General features: G+C 41.5%; 1 protein-coding gene across 1 annotated transcript in view; it reads right to left on the bottom strand.

Annotated features, from left to right (window-relative positions):
* Positions 1–18,313, bottom strand: part of CAT (catalase) — a 36,285-nt gene that overhangs the window by 7,318 nt on the left and 10,654 nt on the right. The window contains exons 2-9 of the mRNA XM_055549297.1: positions 15,480–15,651; positions 13,950–14,060; positions 12,772–12,902; positions 12,118–12,222; positions 11,406–11,531; positions 6,996–7,187; positions 6,383–6,535; positions 2,698–2,836 (exon numbers count right to left, since the gene is read on the bottom strand). Coding sequence (XP_055405272.1) covers positions 2,698–2,836; positions 6,383–6,535; positions 6,996–7,187; positions 11,406–11,531; positions 12,118–12,222; positions 12,772–12,902; positions 13,950–14,060; positions 15,480–15,651 — 1,129 coding nt within the window. The remainder of the gene's footprint in view (positions 1–2,697; positions 2,837–6,382; positions 6,536–6,995; positions 7,188–11,405; positions 11,532–12,117; positions 12,223–12,771; positions 12,903–13,949; positions 14,061–15,479; positions 15,652–18,313) is intronic.

Here is an 18,313-nt window from a genome sequence, read left to right as displayed (position 1 = left end):
TTTAAAGGAAAACCACATACATTTACTTGGGGAGATGAAAAATGAAGTAAGTCTACAAATAGTCAACAAAATAAAAAATAAATTCAAGGGACAATTATATATGTGTGCACACACGCGCATGTGTGCAGATGCCATGCACATATTATTTTTAACTCCCCATATTTAGCTATAAACAGCACCCAGATTCTTAGAGAATACTGTCATCTGCTCGCATGTCTGTCTCCCTCTGCGTCTTAAAGGACAGATCTCAAGTTCCCTTTGAACACTCAGATGGTCCCATCTCTACAATCTTCTGATGCTTACCAGGACAAATATATTTATATAAGTTTGGTTTGGCCCCCATAGAAGATGACACCCAAAGACACATTTCAAATTAGAGGGTTTCAACTGGGCCTGGGTGCAGTTCAAACATGCAATCATGGGATTCCTGGGAGCTCAAAGTTCCAGCTCTGCTCTTTCAGTCACCAGACACACGGGCTGAGCCCTGAGACACTCACTGACTGCTGCAGGGTGATGTGCGCACACGCATGTGTGCAGATGCCATGCACATATTATTTTTAACTCCCCGTATTTAGCTATAAACAGCACCCAGATTCTTAGAGAATACTGTCATCTGCTCGTATGTCTATCTCCCTCTGCTGGATCCGGAATCTGGAATTTTTGACTTTTCCATTCCAGCACATACTAGATTCCCATCACGGGACTCTACTTCACTATTTCTTAAAGGTGTTTAAGATGCTTGGGGTTTCTTTCCTTTATTGACTACGACTTTATTTAATTCTATTGGGCTGGCCAAAAACGTTCATTTGGGTGCTCCATAACATCTTACAGAAAAACCCAAACGAACTTTTTGGCCAACCAACCCAATAGCTTCACTTTTGCTTCTCTCTACAGATACATTTTTTAAATATTTTTTTAACTTTGATATTTCTAATATGTCAACTCTGATTTCTCTGAACTTAGGAAAAATAATGACAAATGCAATCAAAACATGTATTAAGACTTCCGGAATAAATTTTGAGGCTTTTTTTTTTCCCTTTTGGCATGTTCATTTTCCCAACTATACTCTGCTTCAGCTGATGTATACAGAAGCTTGTGTTATCTGAGTACATGCTGCCTAAACAGAAAGGATGGCTTGAAAAAACATAGCAAGTGGTTTGAACAAACCAGTCTGGGTTTAGAATTTCACCCAGGTCCCTGCTGGAATAGACAATCCTGGGTGGATACATTACACTGTACATCACACTGACAAAGGAACCAACAGCTTGTAGGAAGACAGGCCCCATACTCCTATGGAGTCCAGTTACCAGCCCAAGAAATTCATTCCAGGTCAGCCACGTCCATGTGAAAAGCAAAGTTCTCCATAACGAGCCATCACAGTGATTTTCTGTACTAAGAATTAGTTCTTTGAAATGTACCAGTTGGAGTAACTTTAAAATTTTATTTCCAAATAAGCTCTGACCTTTACTCAAAGTTGGAGTTGTCCTCAAGTCACTGACTACTGGGAAAGATTAAGCTTTTTCACCAAACTGCAAGGGAACAGGTCAAACTTTCTACTTCTAAAATTAGGCAAGAGGGGTGTCAAAGTAGTTTTTTCCCACATACGCCACCATAATAGTAAATAAGAATGGTAAACACAAAGCAATTACTTATTAATGACATCCCAAAATATATATGAACCACTTTAATACAGCCGGGCTTCCCTGACAGCTCAGTTGGTAAAGAATCTGCCTGTAATGCAGAAGACTCCAGTTCGATTCCCGGGTCAGGAAGATCCACTGGAAAAGCGATAGGCAACCCATTCCAGTATTCTCGGGCTTCCCTTGTGATTCAGCTGGTAAAGAATCCACCTGCAATGCGGGAGACCTGGGTTCGATCCCTGGGTTGGGAAGATTCCCCTGGAGAAGGAAAAAGCTACCCACTCCAGTATTCTGGCCTGGAGAATTCCACGGACTGCATAGTCCATGCGGATGCAAAGAGTCGGACACAACTGTGCAACTTTCACTTAATACAGCCAGTCTCAACAACAAAAGAATCAAAGAATATTGATGAAAAACAATAACTTTAGTATAAAAACACAGAAGACAGATAGAGGAGTACCAATTACTTTGGGCAATTATACACCAACATGTCAAGCCTCAGAGAACAGAAATACTGCAACCACCCAACACACGCAGTTAGTGAGCATATTAACTTGTTGAATACTTGGAAGAGGCTTAATGATAATAATCGTATCAAGATGCAAGGCACAAAATTATATATATATAAGCTGATCTTAAATGTGTAACAAATATTCACAGGAGAGACTGGCAAGAAATACAGCAAAATCAATGTCAGTAATAAAATTAATTAAAAAAAAAAAACAAAAACCTGCTCCCTAAGTTGGATATCCTGCAGCAGCCAGGGTGAAAGATCTTTCTCCCTGCCTTTCACTGTGAGATGGACAGAAAGTAAAATCTGAGGTGGGAACTCTCAATAAAACATATAAAATAGATAAAGGTAAGAAGAGTCCTCAGGCAGCTGAAACCTTCATTGCTGGGCAAGAAATATGTGGTGGGCACAAGCAGCCATATGGGGCTTCCACAGAGTAGGAGGTCCCTGGGGCAGCCTGAAAACCCCTGGGCTGATGGGGCACCCCAACCCCTGCCCAGCAGTGCCCCCCGGCACCCTCAGAGCGAGCCTCCTTCTGAGGCTTACCCTGATTGTCCATCATGCACATGGGGCCGTCGCGCTGGTAGTTGGCCACTCGAGCACGGTAGGGACAGTTCACAGGTATCTGGAGATAGTTGGGTCCCAGGCGGTGGCGGTGAGTGTCAGGATAGGCGAAAAGGCGGCCCTGCAGTTATAAGGGAACAGACGTTGACAATGTGCAGTAAGAGACAAAAGAGAAACAGCCCATGAACTTCACTGGCAAGCGTCAAACACAGAGCACCACAGAGCCCTGACTGGTCTGCCCAGTAAAGACCAAAGTTTCTTCTCTCTCACCAAATGAGTGCTCCCTAACTGAACGGGCCTTAATCTTCCACATCGTGCAGCCAAAGAGCCACAAATCTTCACATCTCTTCTAGATCATAACTCCTTTTTTCCTCAAATAACAAGTTAGTGCCCAGGCTTGAATTATTTCTTATTCCTGGGACTTCCCTGGCAACCCAGGGGTTAAGACTCCAATGCAAGGGAGACACGTGTGACCCCTCATCGGGGAACTGGGATCCCACATGGTAAGTGGTGCAGCCAAAATATAAAAAAATAAATAAGAAATAAAAATGATTTCTGTTTCCAAGGACACATTACATTGCAAAACAAACTAATTCCATTCCTCCCCACTCTCTCACTCCAGGGGAGGGGTCAACCATTTGCTCTTAACAAAAAGCAGCAGATTTCTACAAAACCAACTGTATGGGAAATTATTAAAAAAAAAAAAAACACCTTTTGTGTTGCAGCCTGGTTTATGTCAGATATACTTTGAGCTCTGAGACTTTCCAGATATTAACAAAGTACACACAAAGCAAGCCATGGTATAGGACGATGGCCCTACGGCGACACAAGGCCCTGAATCAAGATTAAACTAAATCACATATTTACCAGGGCAGGAGATTGTGCAATTTCTTTCAACTAGTGTTGAAACAAAAACCTTGATGATTAACTCCATATAAATCTTAGTATCCAATTATTTAAATATTCTCATTATTCAAAGCTCTACTCACAAGCAGTTTTCTTTAATTAACTTTATTACTGGCCTTGAAACTGAAAGAATATTCATGCGTGCGTGCATGCTAAGTCATAAGTCACTTCAGTCATGTCTGACTCTTTGCAACCTCATGGACTGTAGCCTGCCAGGCTCCTCTGTCCATGGAATTCTCCAGGCAAGAAAACTGGAATGGGTACCCATTCCCTTCTCCAGGGGATCTTCCCAACCCAGGCCTGGAACCTAGGTCCTCCCGCATTACAGGCAGATTCTTTACCATCTGAGCCACCAGGGAAGCCTGAAAGAATATTCTTATATCAGTAATTCAATGGGCCAGCCAAAACACAAGTTGAATAGGGCAACTGATGTGATCATTTTGTACCAAATCACTCAGGCCAACATGCTTAGTCCAGTCTTGCTGTTCTGTCCATAATCTGCTCTTGGCTGAGTGACTCTACCTCCCATAATCATGAGTCTAAAGTAATATTCAGGGACTTCCCCAGCAGTCTAGTGGTTAAGACTTCACCTTCCAGCGCAGAGGGTGCAGGTCTGAACCCTGGTCAGGGAGCTAATAAGATCTGATATGCCTCTCGACTAAAAAAATCAAAACATAATGCAGAAGCAATACTGTAACAAATTCAATAAAGAGTTTAAAAATGGACATCAAAAAAATGTTTAAAAATATTAAAAATAAAGTAATATTCAGATGACCGGCCATGCAACCATGAACAAAAGCACCTACAGTTTGGATGCTGGTCGCCTCCTTCTGCCCAAAATGGACTAAGCTGTGCTCTAACTATACCAATAGGACAGAAGGTACAGCTGAGCCATCAGCAGCCCCTGGATGTAGCCTCATCATATTGTTCTGGTTTCAGGTCACCTTGTGTTTATAAGGCATCCCCATCCCACCTGCAGGTAGAGACCTTCCAAGTTAAGGCCGAGAAACGCAGACAGCAAGGCCTCACCCAGGGCCCTGTGCCCAAGCTCCTTGCTGGGCCGGGGCAAAGCTCTCCCACTCCAGCAGTCGACTTCTCCACTCCTGATAAACTGTGAAGCGCGGGAGGGAAGAAGGGCTGCCCCTGCATCACCAGGCACTCAGGGGACAGTCTCCGGGACTCGCGTGACACTACTGAGTGCTTTTCACCACGGTCTGGTTTACACTTTGTATCCCCAAGTTTTAAAATTTAATAATGTGTTGCCTTTCCACATTACTGTTGAAAACACTGTCCATTACTGTACAACTACCACCACCTGGTCATGCGTTAGTTCCCATCAGAGTCATTTCCAAGCCCTCCTCACTGGCTCTCCTTTTCCAAGCCATCCTTCCAACAACGTCACCCTAAATATTCCTGCCAAAAGACTCTTCCTAAGGCCCCATTCAGATTCTATTACTTACCTACTCAAAAAACCTTGGACAATTCCTCAATGCTCATCAAAAGGCTAACCAAGTACAATGGTTTTTCCCTGCTGTATAGCCTCCTGCTATAGCAGCCACGGCAGTCTATCAGTAGACAGGTATTCAACCCACAGCAAATTAAATTAAAAATTAATATAAATGTATTTTCTATAAAAGGTTCAAATGTTCCCAATGTCAGAACAAAAAAATTGTTATTTTAAAAAAACAAACGAAACTTAGTTCACCTCCATGGACAGTGATACCTGAACTGGAATTGGACGCTTACATAAGAAATAGCTGTAAGTCACTGTGGTCTGATCTAGGGTAAAAACCTTAACCTTTGTACCATGATCATAGTCTAAGAACACAAAAGATTGATTTACTCAATAATTATTAAGCCAGTTATTTCCCCATTAATTTCTGATCCAGATAAGAATTTTTCACTCTTTGTACTCTTGAAAAAACATACTGGAAAGAGGTGAAAAAATACTGAATGCCTAGGAACATGACCGGAGAAGGCAATGGCAACCCATTCCAGTACTCTCGCCTGGAAAATCCCATGGACGGAGGAGCCTGGTAGGCTGCAGTCCATGGGGTCGCTAAGAGTCGGACACGACTGAGCGACTTCACTTTCACTTTTCACTTTCATGCATTGGAGAAGGAAATGGCAACCCACTCCAGTGTTCTTGCCTGGAGAATCCCAGGGACGGGGGAGCCTGGTGGGCTGCCGTCTATGGGGTCGCACAGAGTCGGACACGACTGAAGCGACTTAGCAGCAGCAACATTACCAAAACAAACAGTAAAACCCACTGCCTTTAATCAATGGAAACATAAACTGAGCTTGTAAAAATCACCTCTGGGTCTCTTTTTACACGTGCCATCATTTTCTCTTTACATGAAAGAGAAAATGAATACGGTTATGCTGATCAAATGTTATAATCAATTAATGGTATTCCCCATCCTTGATTAGAGACTGAAAAAGAATATCCCACAAATACCTAAGGTATTTCTATTATAACTTCTTTTAAATTAAGAGCCTAAATATCAAAGTTACCATATTGAGGGACTCACTATGAAATCTGTTTTATCCTGTAACACTCATTTAAGGATGTTTCATTCAGTCCCACAGGAACTAAAGACCCAAACCAAGGTTTAAGTAATGTCCTAGTTAATTCTTCATATAAAGATCAAGCCAAATTACACTGTGTGTGTGTGTGTGTGTGTGCACACGCACACGTGCAAGGGCACACAGGCATGTACACACACTCCTGCCTCAGAACCTCTCAATCAACTAGGTTTACCTGAAGCATTTTGTCAGGGCTGGGCTCGATGCCGGGCGGCATGTTGCTTGGGTCAAAAGCCAACTGTTCAACCTCAGCAAAGTAATTAACTGGGTTCCGGTTTAAGACCAGTTTACCAACTGGGATAAGAGGATAGTCGCCGTGAGGCCAAACCTAAAAATAATGTCATATTCACAATTACCAGACAACCAACAGAAGGAAATTACTCATAAAAATATCAGCTTTCAAATACACTGAAGCCAATGACAGTAAGTGGAAATAACATTTTTAAATCTAATAAAATGGTAAGAACTTAAGGTGAGTGCATTGGTTGAATCTTTTGCAACAGCAAACAGGAGTGAATATTGACATTTTCCCTGGGCAAAAGGACATCACCTCATCAAAATTTGTTCCCTGCTAATAACAATATATCAGGCCACCCAGATGAACTCAGTAAAGTTATCAAACAGGAACTGGAAGGGAGATGCTGGTGAGCCCGCATTCACAGGCTAGGAAACTCTTAGGTGGCTCCAACTGTTTTGTACACAACTTATAAATGTTTGACTACAATTTTTTTTTAATTAGGTGTGAAGACACTTTAAAAAGAAAACAACTTAGTTGTTAACTGACTCACCTTGGTAAGATCAAATGGATTAAATGGAAAATTTTCTGCCTCACTAAATGTCATGACCTGGATGTATAAAGTCCAGGAGGGGTAGCTGCCTGTGGCAATGGCATTGAAAAGATCGCGGAGGCCGTAGTCAGGGTCTTCCTGGGCAAGTCTTGCTGCATCTTCAACAGAAAGGTTTTTGATGCCCTGATCAGTCTACAGGAGAAAACAAAGAAGCTCAAACTGAAACTTATTGGCAAAGTTATCAAACTTCAATCAGTAATTCATTGCGTGATTATGAGTGACACTATCCAAAGACTGGATTTTCCTTGTAACAGTAACTCCCCTCTTCAAATCTGACACAAGTATGAATTTATCAGTAAGAAATTCTGTTTGCTTATCCTGATTCTTTCCAATCTCCGTGGAATCTGTCTACACATTTTATATTTAAAATTAGTCTTTCTTTCCCTTTATGGATTCTACATTATTTGAATTTTTTAAACTGTTGACATAGAGTTCACTTTCAATTTTTCACTCATCTAGAAAATGCTACATTACTGTCTTCAGAAAAGCCAAAACAATTTTTGCTATAAAGTATACATAACATATAATTTATCATTTTAACCGTTTTCAAGTGTTCAAGTCAGTGGATTTCTCTGAGTACATATTGTAAAATGGACTTGCTGTGTCATATGGTAATTCTATGGTTAATTTCTTGAGGAATTTCAAAAGTGTTTTCCAGAGTGGCTACTATTTGAATGTTTATACTCATGCTATTTCCAATCAGAAAAAAAAATCAAAATATATTTTTAAAGTAAGCAAATGGTTAATAAAATTAAAGGACTTTCCTCCTTTTTTAGCATGAAGTAATTTTTTAAATTCCCTGTCTTAAAATATCTCAAATCAACTACTGAGATTGTGCTCAGCTAGTATTCCTCCACCCCAACTCTCTTCCTTTTTTAACTTTTTTTTAAAGAAATCATAGAATCACGGTTTATAGAACTGAAAAGAAATTCGGTATAGCTACTCAAGCAGTTCACCAACTATGAGCAACCAAAAGTACTGGGTTGGCCATAAAGTTCATTCAAGTTTTTCCATAAGATGAACCCAACTGAACTTTTTGGTCAACCCAATAGTATTAATATTCTGACTTTCAAACAAGCCATTAAAACCCAAAGACGTTAAGTCACTTTCACCAGAGCTCCTATTATCATCCCATCCTGCTCTTCAATAGAGTTCCCACCGCTATCTTATTTTGAAAAAGCCCAAACAAGTCACGCACCACGTAAATATTTCCTTCACAAAAGTCACCTCTAGAAGGCTGGCCGATGTCTAGCACAGAAATCCCAGCTCTCTCTAGCCAGTGGCAAGATTTTTTTCAGCCTGTTAGATCTTCAGAATTAGAATATGGAAGTCACCATCTGCAGATCACCCAGCGAATACACTAAATTGTACAATATTATTGCAATACCTTTCTGATTTTAACTGAAGCCCCTGGGTTTAGAAAGGCATGGCCTTAGGTCAGAATAATCCAGACTGATGAGTCTATTAGATCCCACGCTACCTCAGAGCCCTTGGCTGAACAGACCCATAAGCATCCCAATCTTTCCAGGACCACTGACAGCTGGCACTATTTCACCATGGCTAAACTGGAGCTCAGAGAACCTTTAATAACATGCCAAGAGACAATTATCTAGAAGAGGGAAATGGGAGTTCAGATCGTTCTAACTGCAAAGCCACGACCACACTAGTTGTCCCAGATACAATGACTTAGTCTTGCTCTAAGTGACACTACACTTCTTCTTTTGGCAATTACAAGCCAGTGGGTCAACTGTTTCCTGTAACTGTTCCTTGCCAAAGGTTATAGATCCAAGTCATAAATATAAACAGGGGTAACAGTTTTCCTGTTTGATACACCCACCTAAGTTGTTCAGATAATGGTTCAAATAGGACAGAAGAAAATAGGTCCTTGGGATATCATTAAGTGGGAGCCTGTATATGTCATGAGTCCACTTCTGTCTCTGCTTATTTTAGCAGCAGTATTTGGAAACAAGTTCTTAAGCAACCAGAGGTTTTTTAAATAACCCTCTAGACTTCTCTGGCAATGTTACTTATTCTAACCAATGCCAAGTCATACTAAAAGAACCCATGAGAACACCTCAATTAAAAGATTCTCAAAATATTCCCCAAAAGTAACTGATCTGATCTGATTGTATGAAAGGAAATGAAAAAAAAAAAAGAAGAAGAAATTTTGGGCTGGAGGAGCAGCAGTGGCCAGGCGGCGCAGCATACCTCCACAGCTCCCACTGCTGCCATGAGGAAGGTCAGCTCAGAAGCTGGGGGAGGTGGAGAGAATGAGGAGCCCAAAAAGAGATCTGCAAGGCTGTCAGCTAAACCTGCTCCACAAAAGTGGAGATAAAGCCCCAAAAGGCAGCAGAAAAGGATAAATCTTCAGACAAAAATGTGCCAACAAAAGGCTAACAGGGAGGAGCAAAAGGAAAACAGGACAAAGTGGCTAACAAAGGGACTAAAGATGATTTACCTGCAGAAAACAGAGACACTAAAAAACGAGGAGAGCCCAGCCTCTGATGAAGCAGGAGAGAGAGAAGCCAAGTCTGATCAATATCACACACCCAGTACTATCAGTGGTCCCTGTCCCCCTTCTTGTACAATCCAGAGGGATGTTTTTTTAATCAACTATTTGGTAAATCCAAGTTTCTTAGTAGCTTTAGAAACAGTTTTAAGAAGGAGGGAATCTTGGGACTACCCTGGTGGTCCAGTAATTAAAAATTCACCTTGCAATGCAGGGGACGTGGGTTCAACCCTTGATCAGGGAACTAAGATCCCACATGCTGTGGAGCAACTAAATCCATCTGCCACAACCCATGGGCCCATGCGCCACAACAAAGACCCAGCACGGCCAAAGAAGTAAATAATTTTTTTTTTTTTTTTTTAAAAAGAAGGAAAGTATCCCACCTTATCCAATTTTTTAAGTGGAAATGCTTTTTTAAAAAAAATAAATAAATAAGATCATTTGCTGGTTGGTTATTTTTTGGTACGACCAGTGGGGTACTGAATATGGGAGGCTTTGATTGTCTTGGGTGTCAGCTTAACAACTCCATAAATGGGGATAGCTTTTCTATCCTATAAAACAAAGCATATTACATAGCACTTCGGAATTAATTGCACACTTAATGTCTTGAACACTTGAAATCACTTCTCCTATGTTGTTTTTGGTAGAAGTGTTCCCTAAATAAAGCAAACCACTCCTTGATGTTGGCTCTCCTTGTCAGAATCTTATGCACCCTGTAACATCTTTGGTTGTGGAAGTCCAGTTTTCCTAGTAACTTTGTTAACATGCTATGAATGACTGAAAATTCAAGTATGTAGTATATATGATATTAAATTGTGAATTAGTGGGACTTTTGATATAATAGCATATTAACATTTGAAGATATTGATACTTGATATCCCATCAAGGAAAATTTGCCTCCAAATTTTAAGCTAGAAAATCACTGAAACATTTAGAAAAGAATCACAACTACATGATTTTTTTAGATTTTTGGTACATATGTTACAATTGTGTACAAACTGAAATGTCTGTATACTGATCCTCAAAACAACCAATAAAAATCTCAATTATGAAAGAAAGAAACAATTTTTGTTTCCTGAAATTTATAACTGATTTTTTAATGTCTGGTGTTCATAATAAATCCTTAAAAAAATAGATGGATGAATTTAAAAGTGAGGAAAAATATTTTTGGAAAGATAGCATCAGATGTTGAAAATGAGAATGAGATTGCTATTACAAACAAGAATGTCCCAATTCTGTCTTAAAGCCCTCCTGGACCCCAAAAGCATCTGTACTCAGAACAGTGTACTCAGGGCTACGAAAGGCAAAGCAAAAACGTAACACGTGACTGTTTGCTAACATCTGACTCTAAACTCCAACAAAGAACTCTAGGCTAAACCAGGTAGGAATTTCCTTTTACCTAGCTGGGAGGCCTCTATTATCTCTTCATCTTTGATCTAAAACCTTAGATCTTCCTTCTCCAGGGGAAAAAAATATATATCAATATGTACCTGCCAGCACCAGAAATGCTGAGAGCCAGCACAAAATGAGCACGTGCCCGAATATTTATGGCAGCGTTCCCAGGGTCCAGAAAGAAAAAGTTTGACTACTGATAGCAGCTGTGTGCTATCAGCCACATGAAGAGACCAAAGAGAGACTACTTTGTTCTAACTGGGCCTCAGGCAGTGGCCAATAAGATAATCAGGGTCCTAATCAACCAGATAGATACTTGTCATTCTTGGGGGTGGAGGTAAGGGAAAGGTGGAGAAGGCCAGGCCTTGATCCTTGCCCAATCCTCAGGAGAAGTAAGGAGACATGGGCGGTAGGAGCCTTCCACCCACTCTGCCAAAGGTGACCTATACCTTATAATGGAATTTGCAATAAACTGCCTCTCCATTTGCATTAACCAGCTTGAAAGTATGCGATCCATATCCATTCATGTGCCTGTGTCCATCTGGAATCCCTCGATCACTGAACAGGAAGGAAACCTAAGGAACAGAAAAATCAAGGGTCAAATTGTTCAGTTTAAATCAAAACATATTTTTAAAACAGTCCTAAGTTACCAGAAAAATCTCTTAATGACATGGAACATACTAGCCAAGTGCTCACAGGAAAGGTTGCCATTTGAAAAAAATATCAAACAGAAGAATTTTAAAGCAGAAAGATTAAACATAAATCACTAATGTCCTGACTCAAAATTCTATAAAGAAAAGCTAAAACAAATCTGAAAACTAGCCTAACTTGTTCACATTCTAATTTAATAGAAAATTTGGTACTACTTTCCCTTCATTTCCCTAATACAAAGAGCTTGACTTCCTACAAGAAACTTTAATCCTTAATACTGTTAAATATCAATTGATAATGGTTCAGTATCAGGTAAGGTCCATGAATGGGGAAAGATGAATAAAATCGTCATTATAAAACTCTTCAAGGACCAAGAAATCTGAGGAAGGCTCTCCAAAAGAAAGTCAAAAATCAACTCCAATAAAAATATCCAAAACTGGAGAAAACTATATGAGGCATAATTAACAGTTCCTTATCAGGTGACATAGTGGAAAAAAGAGGCATTCCCACCTGATGCAGAGACTCAGGACGCAGGCTCCAGAAGTCCCAGACCATGTCCGGATCCTTCAGGTGCGTTTGAGGGTTTCTCTTCTGGCTGTGGATAAAGGACGGAAACTAAATGGAAAAAGAGAGGGAAAAAATCCAAAAATTAAGTTTACAGGACTTATGGTGTCTTCAATTCAGTTCAGTTCAGTCGCTCAGTCGTGTCCGACTCTTTGCGACCCCATGAACCGCAGCACGCCAGGCCTATGGTGTCTTATTCATTGCCTCTTGTTAGGTTTACAGATTATCATTTTGAACAATACAATTTAAAATTTTTAAGCTGCAAAACCCTGAAATGAAATTTACCCTCTACACGTTTTTGAGCAGACTGCCTCTTTTTATTCATCTTCCAAGTGCTGCAAGGAAAACTGGATCATTCCCATCAAGTCAGTGAACCCCAAAATGCCAAACTAAGACTAATGATAATTGTTGTAATCTGACCTTATAAAAAGATACTAAATACAGAAAAAAAATGTAAAAGGCAATCCAGCCAATCCCAATCGATGTTCTCTTCTTTCTGTTTTTCCCAGGGCTTTTCCTCAAATGCCAATCTATACGGAGTATTTGAAATCAATTTAAATCAACAAATATCTGCAGAGTGCGAAATAATTCATCACCTACCAATAGAGCATCCCTGATGAAGAAAATGGGGGTGTTATTTCCAACAAGATCCCAATTACCATCTTCTGTGTAAAATTTCACTGCAAAGCCACGAGGGTCACGCACTGTGTCAGCTGAGCCCGATTCTCCAGCTAGAAGATTCAAATGGGGAAAATGAAGCCTCACTACAGTACTCTGCATCCAGGAGGCCTCAAGTCATAAAAACACTGGAATCTACCCTTCCCAAGTTCTAGAAGCATATTAGGTATTTAAGTGCCTGGGTTATTATTTCTATTACCCACCAGCTAATTTAGACTGAAAAAGTAAACAAAGAAATTAGCTGAGAGAAATAAGAAAGTATATATAATAACAGCTGAAAATATCATCCATTTAATGTAATAAGATAGCTTTGTTCAAGCAGGTAATTAAAATTTAAATTAAAATAAGGGACGATAGCTTTGTTCAAACAGGTAATTAAAAATTGAAGTAAAATAAGGGAAGAGAATAATTATGAAGATTAAGGCAGTGACCAAAGAGAATAAGCAAGTTGTCAAAAGTATGAGGTTAATAGTAAGAAAATGAGTCAAGACAGAAATTTTTATCCTTAATTTCATTTCCTTTTGCATTTCACAGAATTATAAAAATGCACAAACACAGACTCATGCAGAGGCAGAATTAATCAGGCATTGTGGTATGCTGAGATGCAATTTGATAGCTCTATCTCTGACTAGCTCTGTAACGTAAGAAAAATCACTCTCTCAGAAACAGAAATAACCCCACCATGCAAAGCATTAATACATCTACAGATTATAAGCAGGATCAGTACAACACCAACCATGGGTGGCACAGAGTTAACCCTCAATAAAGGGCAGTTGTTCTCATGGCTGTGGAGTAACACTACCACTTCATGTTCCGTTTGAGGCAACCGCTCATAGGAAAAACTCTTTCTAAATGCCACAGGGCTGCAGGCGTGAGCTCTGCACAAGCATGATTTCCTAAGACCTCTCAACAAACAGAATTATAATTAACTTTCTACATGTCTTAAAATATTTTTTCTACTGTAAAATGTTGCTATACTTTGGAGAAGTGCTTGTTTCCTATTGTCTGATAAGTTTTTTCTGGAAACTAAGCTATAAATGCCTCAGATAAAACACTGAGTTGAGTCAAGCAACACCAGTAATGCAAACAGAGCAACTTACCAACAGTGGAGAAGCGAACTGCAATGGGCGTCCTCTTTCCAATATGCTCAAACACCTTCGCCTTGGAGTATCTGGTAATGTCATGTGTGACCTCAAAGTAGCCAAAAGCCCCTAAGGAGAAAGACACAGAAATTGGCATCACAAGACTATCACTCAGGTCACCAGGCCCGCAACAGGTATCTGGGTGACAACAGAAACCGGTGATTTAGCACGGGCCTTCTGGGAGCTTCCAATGATGAGAGAAGGGGAGATAACCAAACATAAAATGATGAGAGCAAAATGCAAAGCCCTACGTCACTCGGGGCTAAGCTGAGAGCTACAGAGCCGGAGCCAAAGAGAAGTGGAGCCAGAAGGAACTAGTCAGGGTTGCTGGAAGAACACAGGGTCTGAGAGGCCCTTCAGGTACAAGTAGGATCTAGGAGAGAAAGAACAGGGGAGAGAGGAGGAGAAAACACACGGAAAGGCTGAGCACTTAGGAAGCTTGCCACAGAGCCAAACAACCACCTGAACAGCATATCAGAGGCATGACGGAAAAGCCCCACAAAATAAGCTGGAGAAGATAGAACAGGAAATAAAGAAATTGTGTCCAATACTTTGGCCACCTCATGCGAAGAGATGAGTCACTGGAAAAGACCCTGATGCTAGGAGGGATTGGGGGCAGGAGGAGAAGGGGACGACAGAGGGTGAGATGGCTGGATGGCATCACCGAATCGACGCACATGAGTCTGGGTGAACTCCGGGAGTTGGCGATGGACAAGGAGACCTGGCGTGCTGTGATTCATGGGGTCGCAAAGAGTCGGACACGACTGAGCGACTGAACTGAACTGAAACGGGAGTCCAACAAAACTTCTTCCTTTCTATCAAGCTTTCTTTTTCCTATTGAGTTGTTTTTTTTTTAAAGATTCACAATATTTAAGTAATTTATTTATTTATCGGCTGTGCCGTGCAGCCTGTGAGATCTTGGCTCCCCAACCAGGGACGGAACGCAGACCTCCTGCATTGGAAGCTTGGAGTCCTAACTACTGGACTGCCAGGGAAGTCCCTCCTTTTGAGTTTTTAGCTTTCTTTTAAATACCATCTATATCTTTTGTTTCTGTAACAAAAGCAAGATAAGAGTTTTACAGAAGTTTTGGACAAAATGGAAAAATCACTACAGCACATTTACACAGTCATTGACTTTGCACAGTTAATTCCAGTGTTTATCCAGTTAAGTGCACCATCTTAATCCAGTTATAATTACAGTATGTCTGTGTCTGTATTTCCATATTTTTCATTCTGTACTAAGCTGCATAATGGAATAAAAGGAAGATTACTTTTACTCTTAGCAAAATAAAGTATTTTACATGGAAGGTTCAATCCAGGGAAAAACCATCATTTAATTACTGACTCCTCAACTGATGGACATTTTTGCCTTTCTCCAAGGAATGAAAATTTGGCACTTCTCTTAAAGAACTCTGATCCTTTGAGAAGTAATTTTTAACCCAGGTGTTATGAAACAGTCCTTTCACAGCAAATGAACACAGCTCTCACCTGCTCCCTTGGCGTGCACGACTCTCTCAGGAATTCTCTCCCGGTCAAAGTGAGCCATTTCATCAGTGAAAACCACATCCTGGACAAGAAGGGGCCCTCGGGGCCCTACCGTCAGAATATTGAGTTTGTCTCCTACTGGATTACCGCCTCCAGTGGTCAGGACATCAGGTTTCTAAGTGAACATGAGAGGAAAAGAGTGCAAGAGCATCAATACCATCACGCCCTCAATTTCCACTGTCACAGGGCACATCATTTTGCATTTTTACATCTGCTACTCAAACTCTTTTTAAATTTCCTGTGTGAAAAGTACTGAAATGCTACAAAATATGCAGCTGCCTGAAATTTATAATTGGGTCGCAGAAATTCTAAGAAATGCTAAGCAGGACGATATCTAGATAACTCACCAACTTGCTCCCCCTCTGGTCTAGGTATAGCCACCAGGCTCCACACAGGAAACCCCAGGTAGAGATCCCCCTAAAAGGGATTATATGTCATATGCGTTTAACACTGAATGTCCAAACTCATAATGAGAGATGGTCCCCAGGGAAGCTATGCCTCCACCTGCTTTACACAGATTTTCCAAATACTTCCTGACCACCAGACACGTCAAGGCGAATCACTCTGTACAGTGCAGTACGCTGCTCTCAAGCAGTACTCCAGCCATCTGCAGCATCTCTTCTCAATTCCAAAAGAAGTCACTGGCTTTTGTCATCACCGAAAATAAACAGTTACTGGTAAGATGGATTACAGTATTAATTTTCGAAAGATGCCAAATGTCTATGAGATGAGATAGGTTGTTTTACTGTAATTAAAAATTAGATCCACCCAATTTTCCCATTTCTATTATATCAGGAGCCCTTCAGCTGTCCCTTCTCTGGGGTGGGAGCAGCATTTTTAAGCCTCTCGTGATCCCAGGCAGCTTCATCTTGCTCTGTGGTCACATTCTGCTTTTGACAGCAGCCAACTGCCTCTCCCACGACCTTCCCCAGTCCTCCCCTGGCTATTAGCAAGTTAATCAACTTTTCATGTGCAAAAAAATAAACATGGCAGGGGAGGGGGGGCCAGTGGTGGGGGACTTCCCATAAAGGAGAAGCGTATGTGAGAGAACACCAAGCTCAGTGAGAGGAACGGTAAACGGGTCAGAGGGTTATTTCCATCTTTGCATCCCTAATACAGGAAGACGCTGCTGCTGAGAAATGAACGAGACCACATCACAAGACTCCTTCTTAGGACCAGGTCAGGGTGATAAAGTCAAGAATAAAGCCTACGCCCAGAGGAGGCAGATGCAGAGCCAGCTGGATGAGCGGATGAGCGAGTTGAAGGGCTAAAGAACGAGATGGGCTCGCCTCGTGACAATGCATCATGGACGCTTAACGTGGCAATGCTGGAATGCTGCCATCACTGGGCCTCCTGCCCACCCAGTGCAGGAATCTCCTCCATGACATTCATCCCCCCGAGAAATGAAACCTGGGTTTGTAGGTCAGTAACATTCAGCCTCTCTTCTAGTTCCCTGGTCTAATAGATCAACTGTCCTCTCTTTTAACACCTTTCCAAGCCAATGGATATGCAATATGTCTTTAAAACAAGTGTGGCAGGAAAAGATTCAATAGTTAGCAAGACAGAATGGAGGTCATGGTCAAAGATCAGGGAGGAAAAGACTCCTGACTTCAGGCGGTGTTTAGGGCAACATCAAAAAAGAGATACTGAATTTAAACAAAGACAGAGAGTATTCACTAGATGAAAAGAAGGACACAGTATATTCACTGAGATGGTGAAAACTAACAGAGTTAATGCAATGAAGCTTTACTAAATAAAGTAAGTGAAGGTGGAGCTGGGAAATGGACCATCAAAAGCAAAATTTTAAAAGTCATTTCTGAAAAAAAGCCAGTTCCATGCAGTAAGCATTGCAATTAACCCCAGAATAGATACAATTTGTTTTGATTTTTGTTTAAATCAAACTTCCAGCATTCTCAAACATTTAGAATAATTTTGAACCTGATGCTAGGAAAGATTAAAGGCAGGAGGAGAAAGGGAGGACAGAGGATGAAATGGTTGGATGGCATTGCCGACCCGATGGACATGAGTTTGAGCAAGCTCCGGGAGTTGGTGATGGACAGGGAAGCCTGGCGTGCTGCAGTCCGTGGGGCCGCAAAGCGTTGGACATGACTGAGTGACTAAACTGAAGTAGAAAGCAGTGAAAACCAGCCCTCCTGGGCTACAAGCAATGACAAAAGTGTCCCAGAACAGCAAGACCTGGAAGATGGTACCTGTTTAGACGAGTACAGTCAGATGAAGCCACTCCCTGCACGTGCTGAGAAAGGCAGAGGTGATGACGGGGAGGGGAGTGGTAAAGGAAGAAGGGAGAAAAAATGAAAAGCCTACCAAAGGCAGAGGCAGCAACTGTCTGGCAGTGGTGATGAGAGCAACAGGTCAGCAGACTTCAGCCAGAGGCCGGGAAAGACAGGGAAGGAGGGAAAAATAAGTGGGAGCTTGTCTGTTGATGAAGGACGTAAGAAGCAGCCACAGTGCACCTGGGTCTCATTAGTTCAACAGCCCCACGGTGGACCCCTCTGCAGGCTGGATGGCAGGCGCGGGGCGGTGGGGGAGTGGATTTAGCACTAGGGCCCCCCAGGTGACTCATTTCAAGTCACTCATTCACCAGCTGTGGTCCCTGTCCTCCCGGTCCCCACAGACCAGAGCCTGGCAGGATGTATCCCTATGACCTGCACACACAAGGGTAGAGGTCTGCCCCCTCGGAGGAGGGTAGACAGAGGGCTCCTGAGGACAGCGAGTGCCAGTAAAACCAGAATATAACCACATCCTGGAGCCCGTGC

This window comes from Bubalus kerabau, chromosome 15, assembly GCF_029407905.1.
Source record: "Bubalus kerabau isolate K-KA32 ecotype Philippines breed swamp buffalo chromosome 15, PCC_UOA_SB_1v2, whole genome shotgun sequence".
Classification (NCBI taxonomy): domain Eukaryota; kingdom Metazoa; phylum Chordata; class Mammalia; order Artiodactyla; family Bovidae; genus Bubalus; species Bubalus kerabau.
This window is presented reverse-complemented; position numbering and strand designations above follow the sequence as displayed.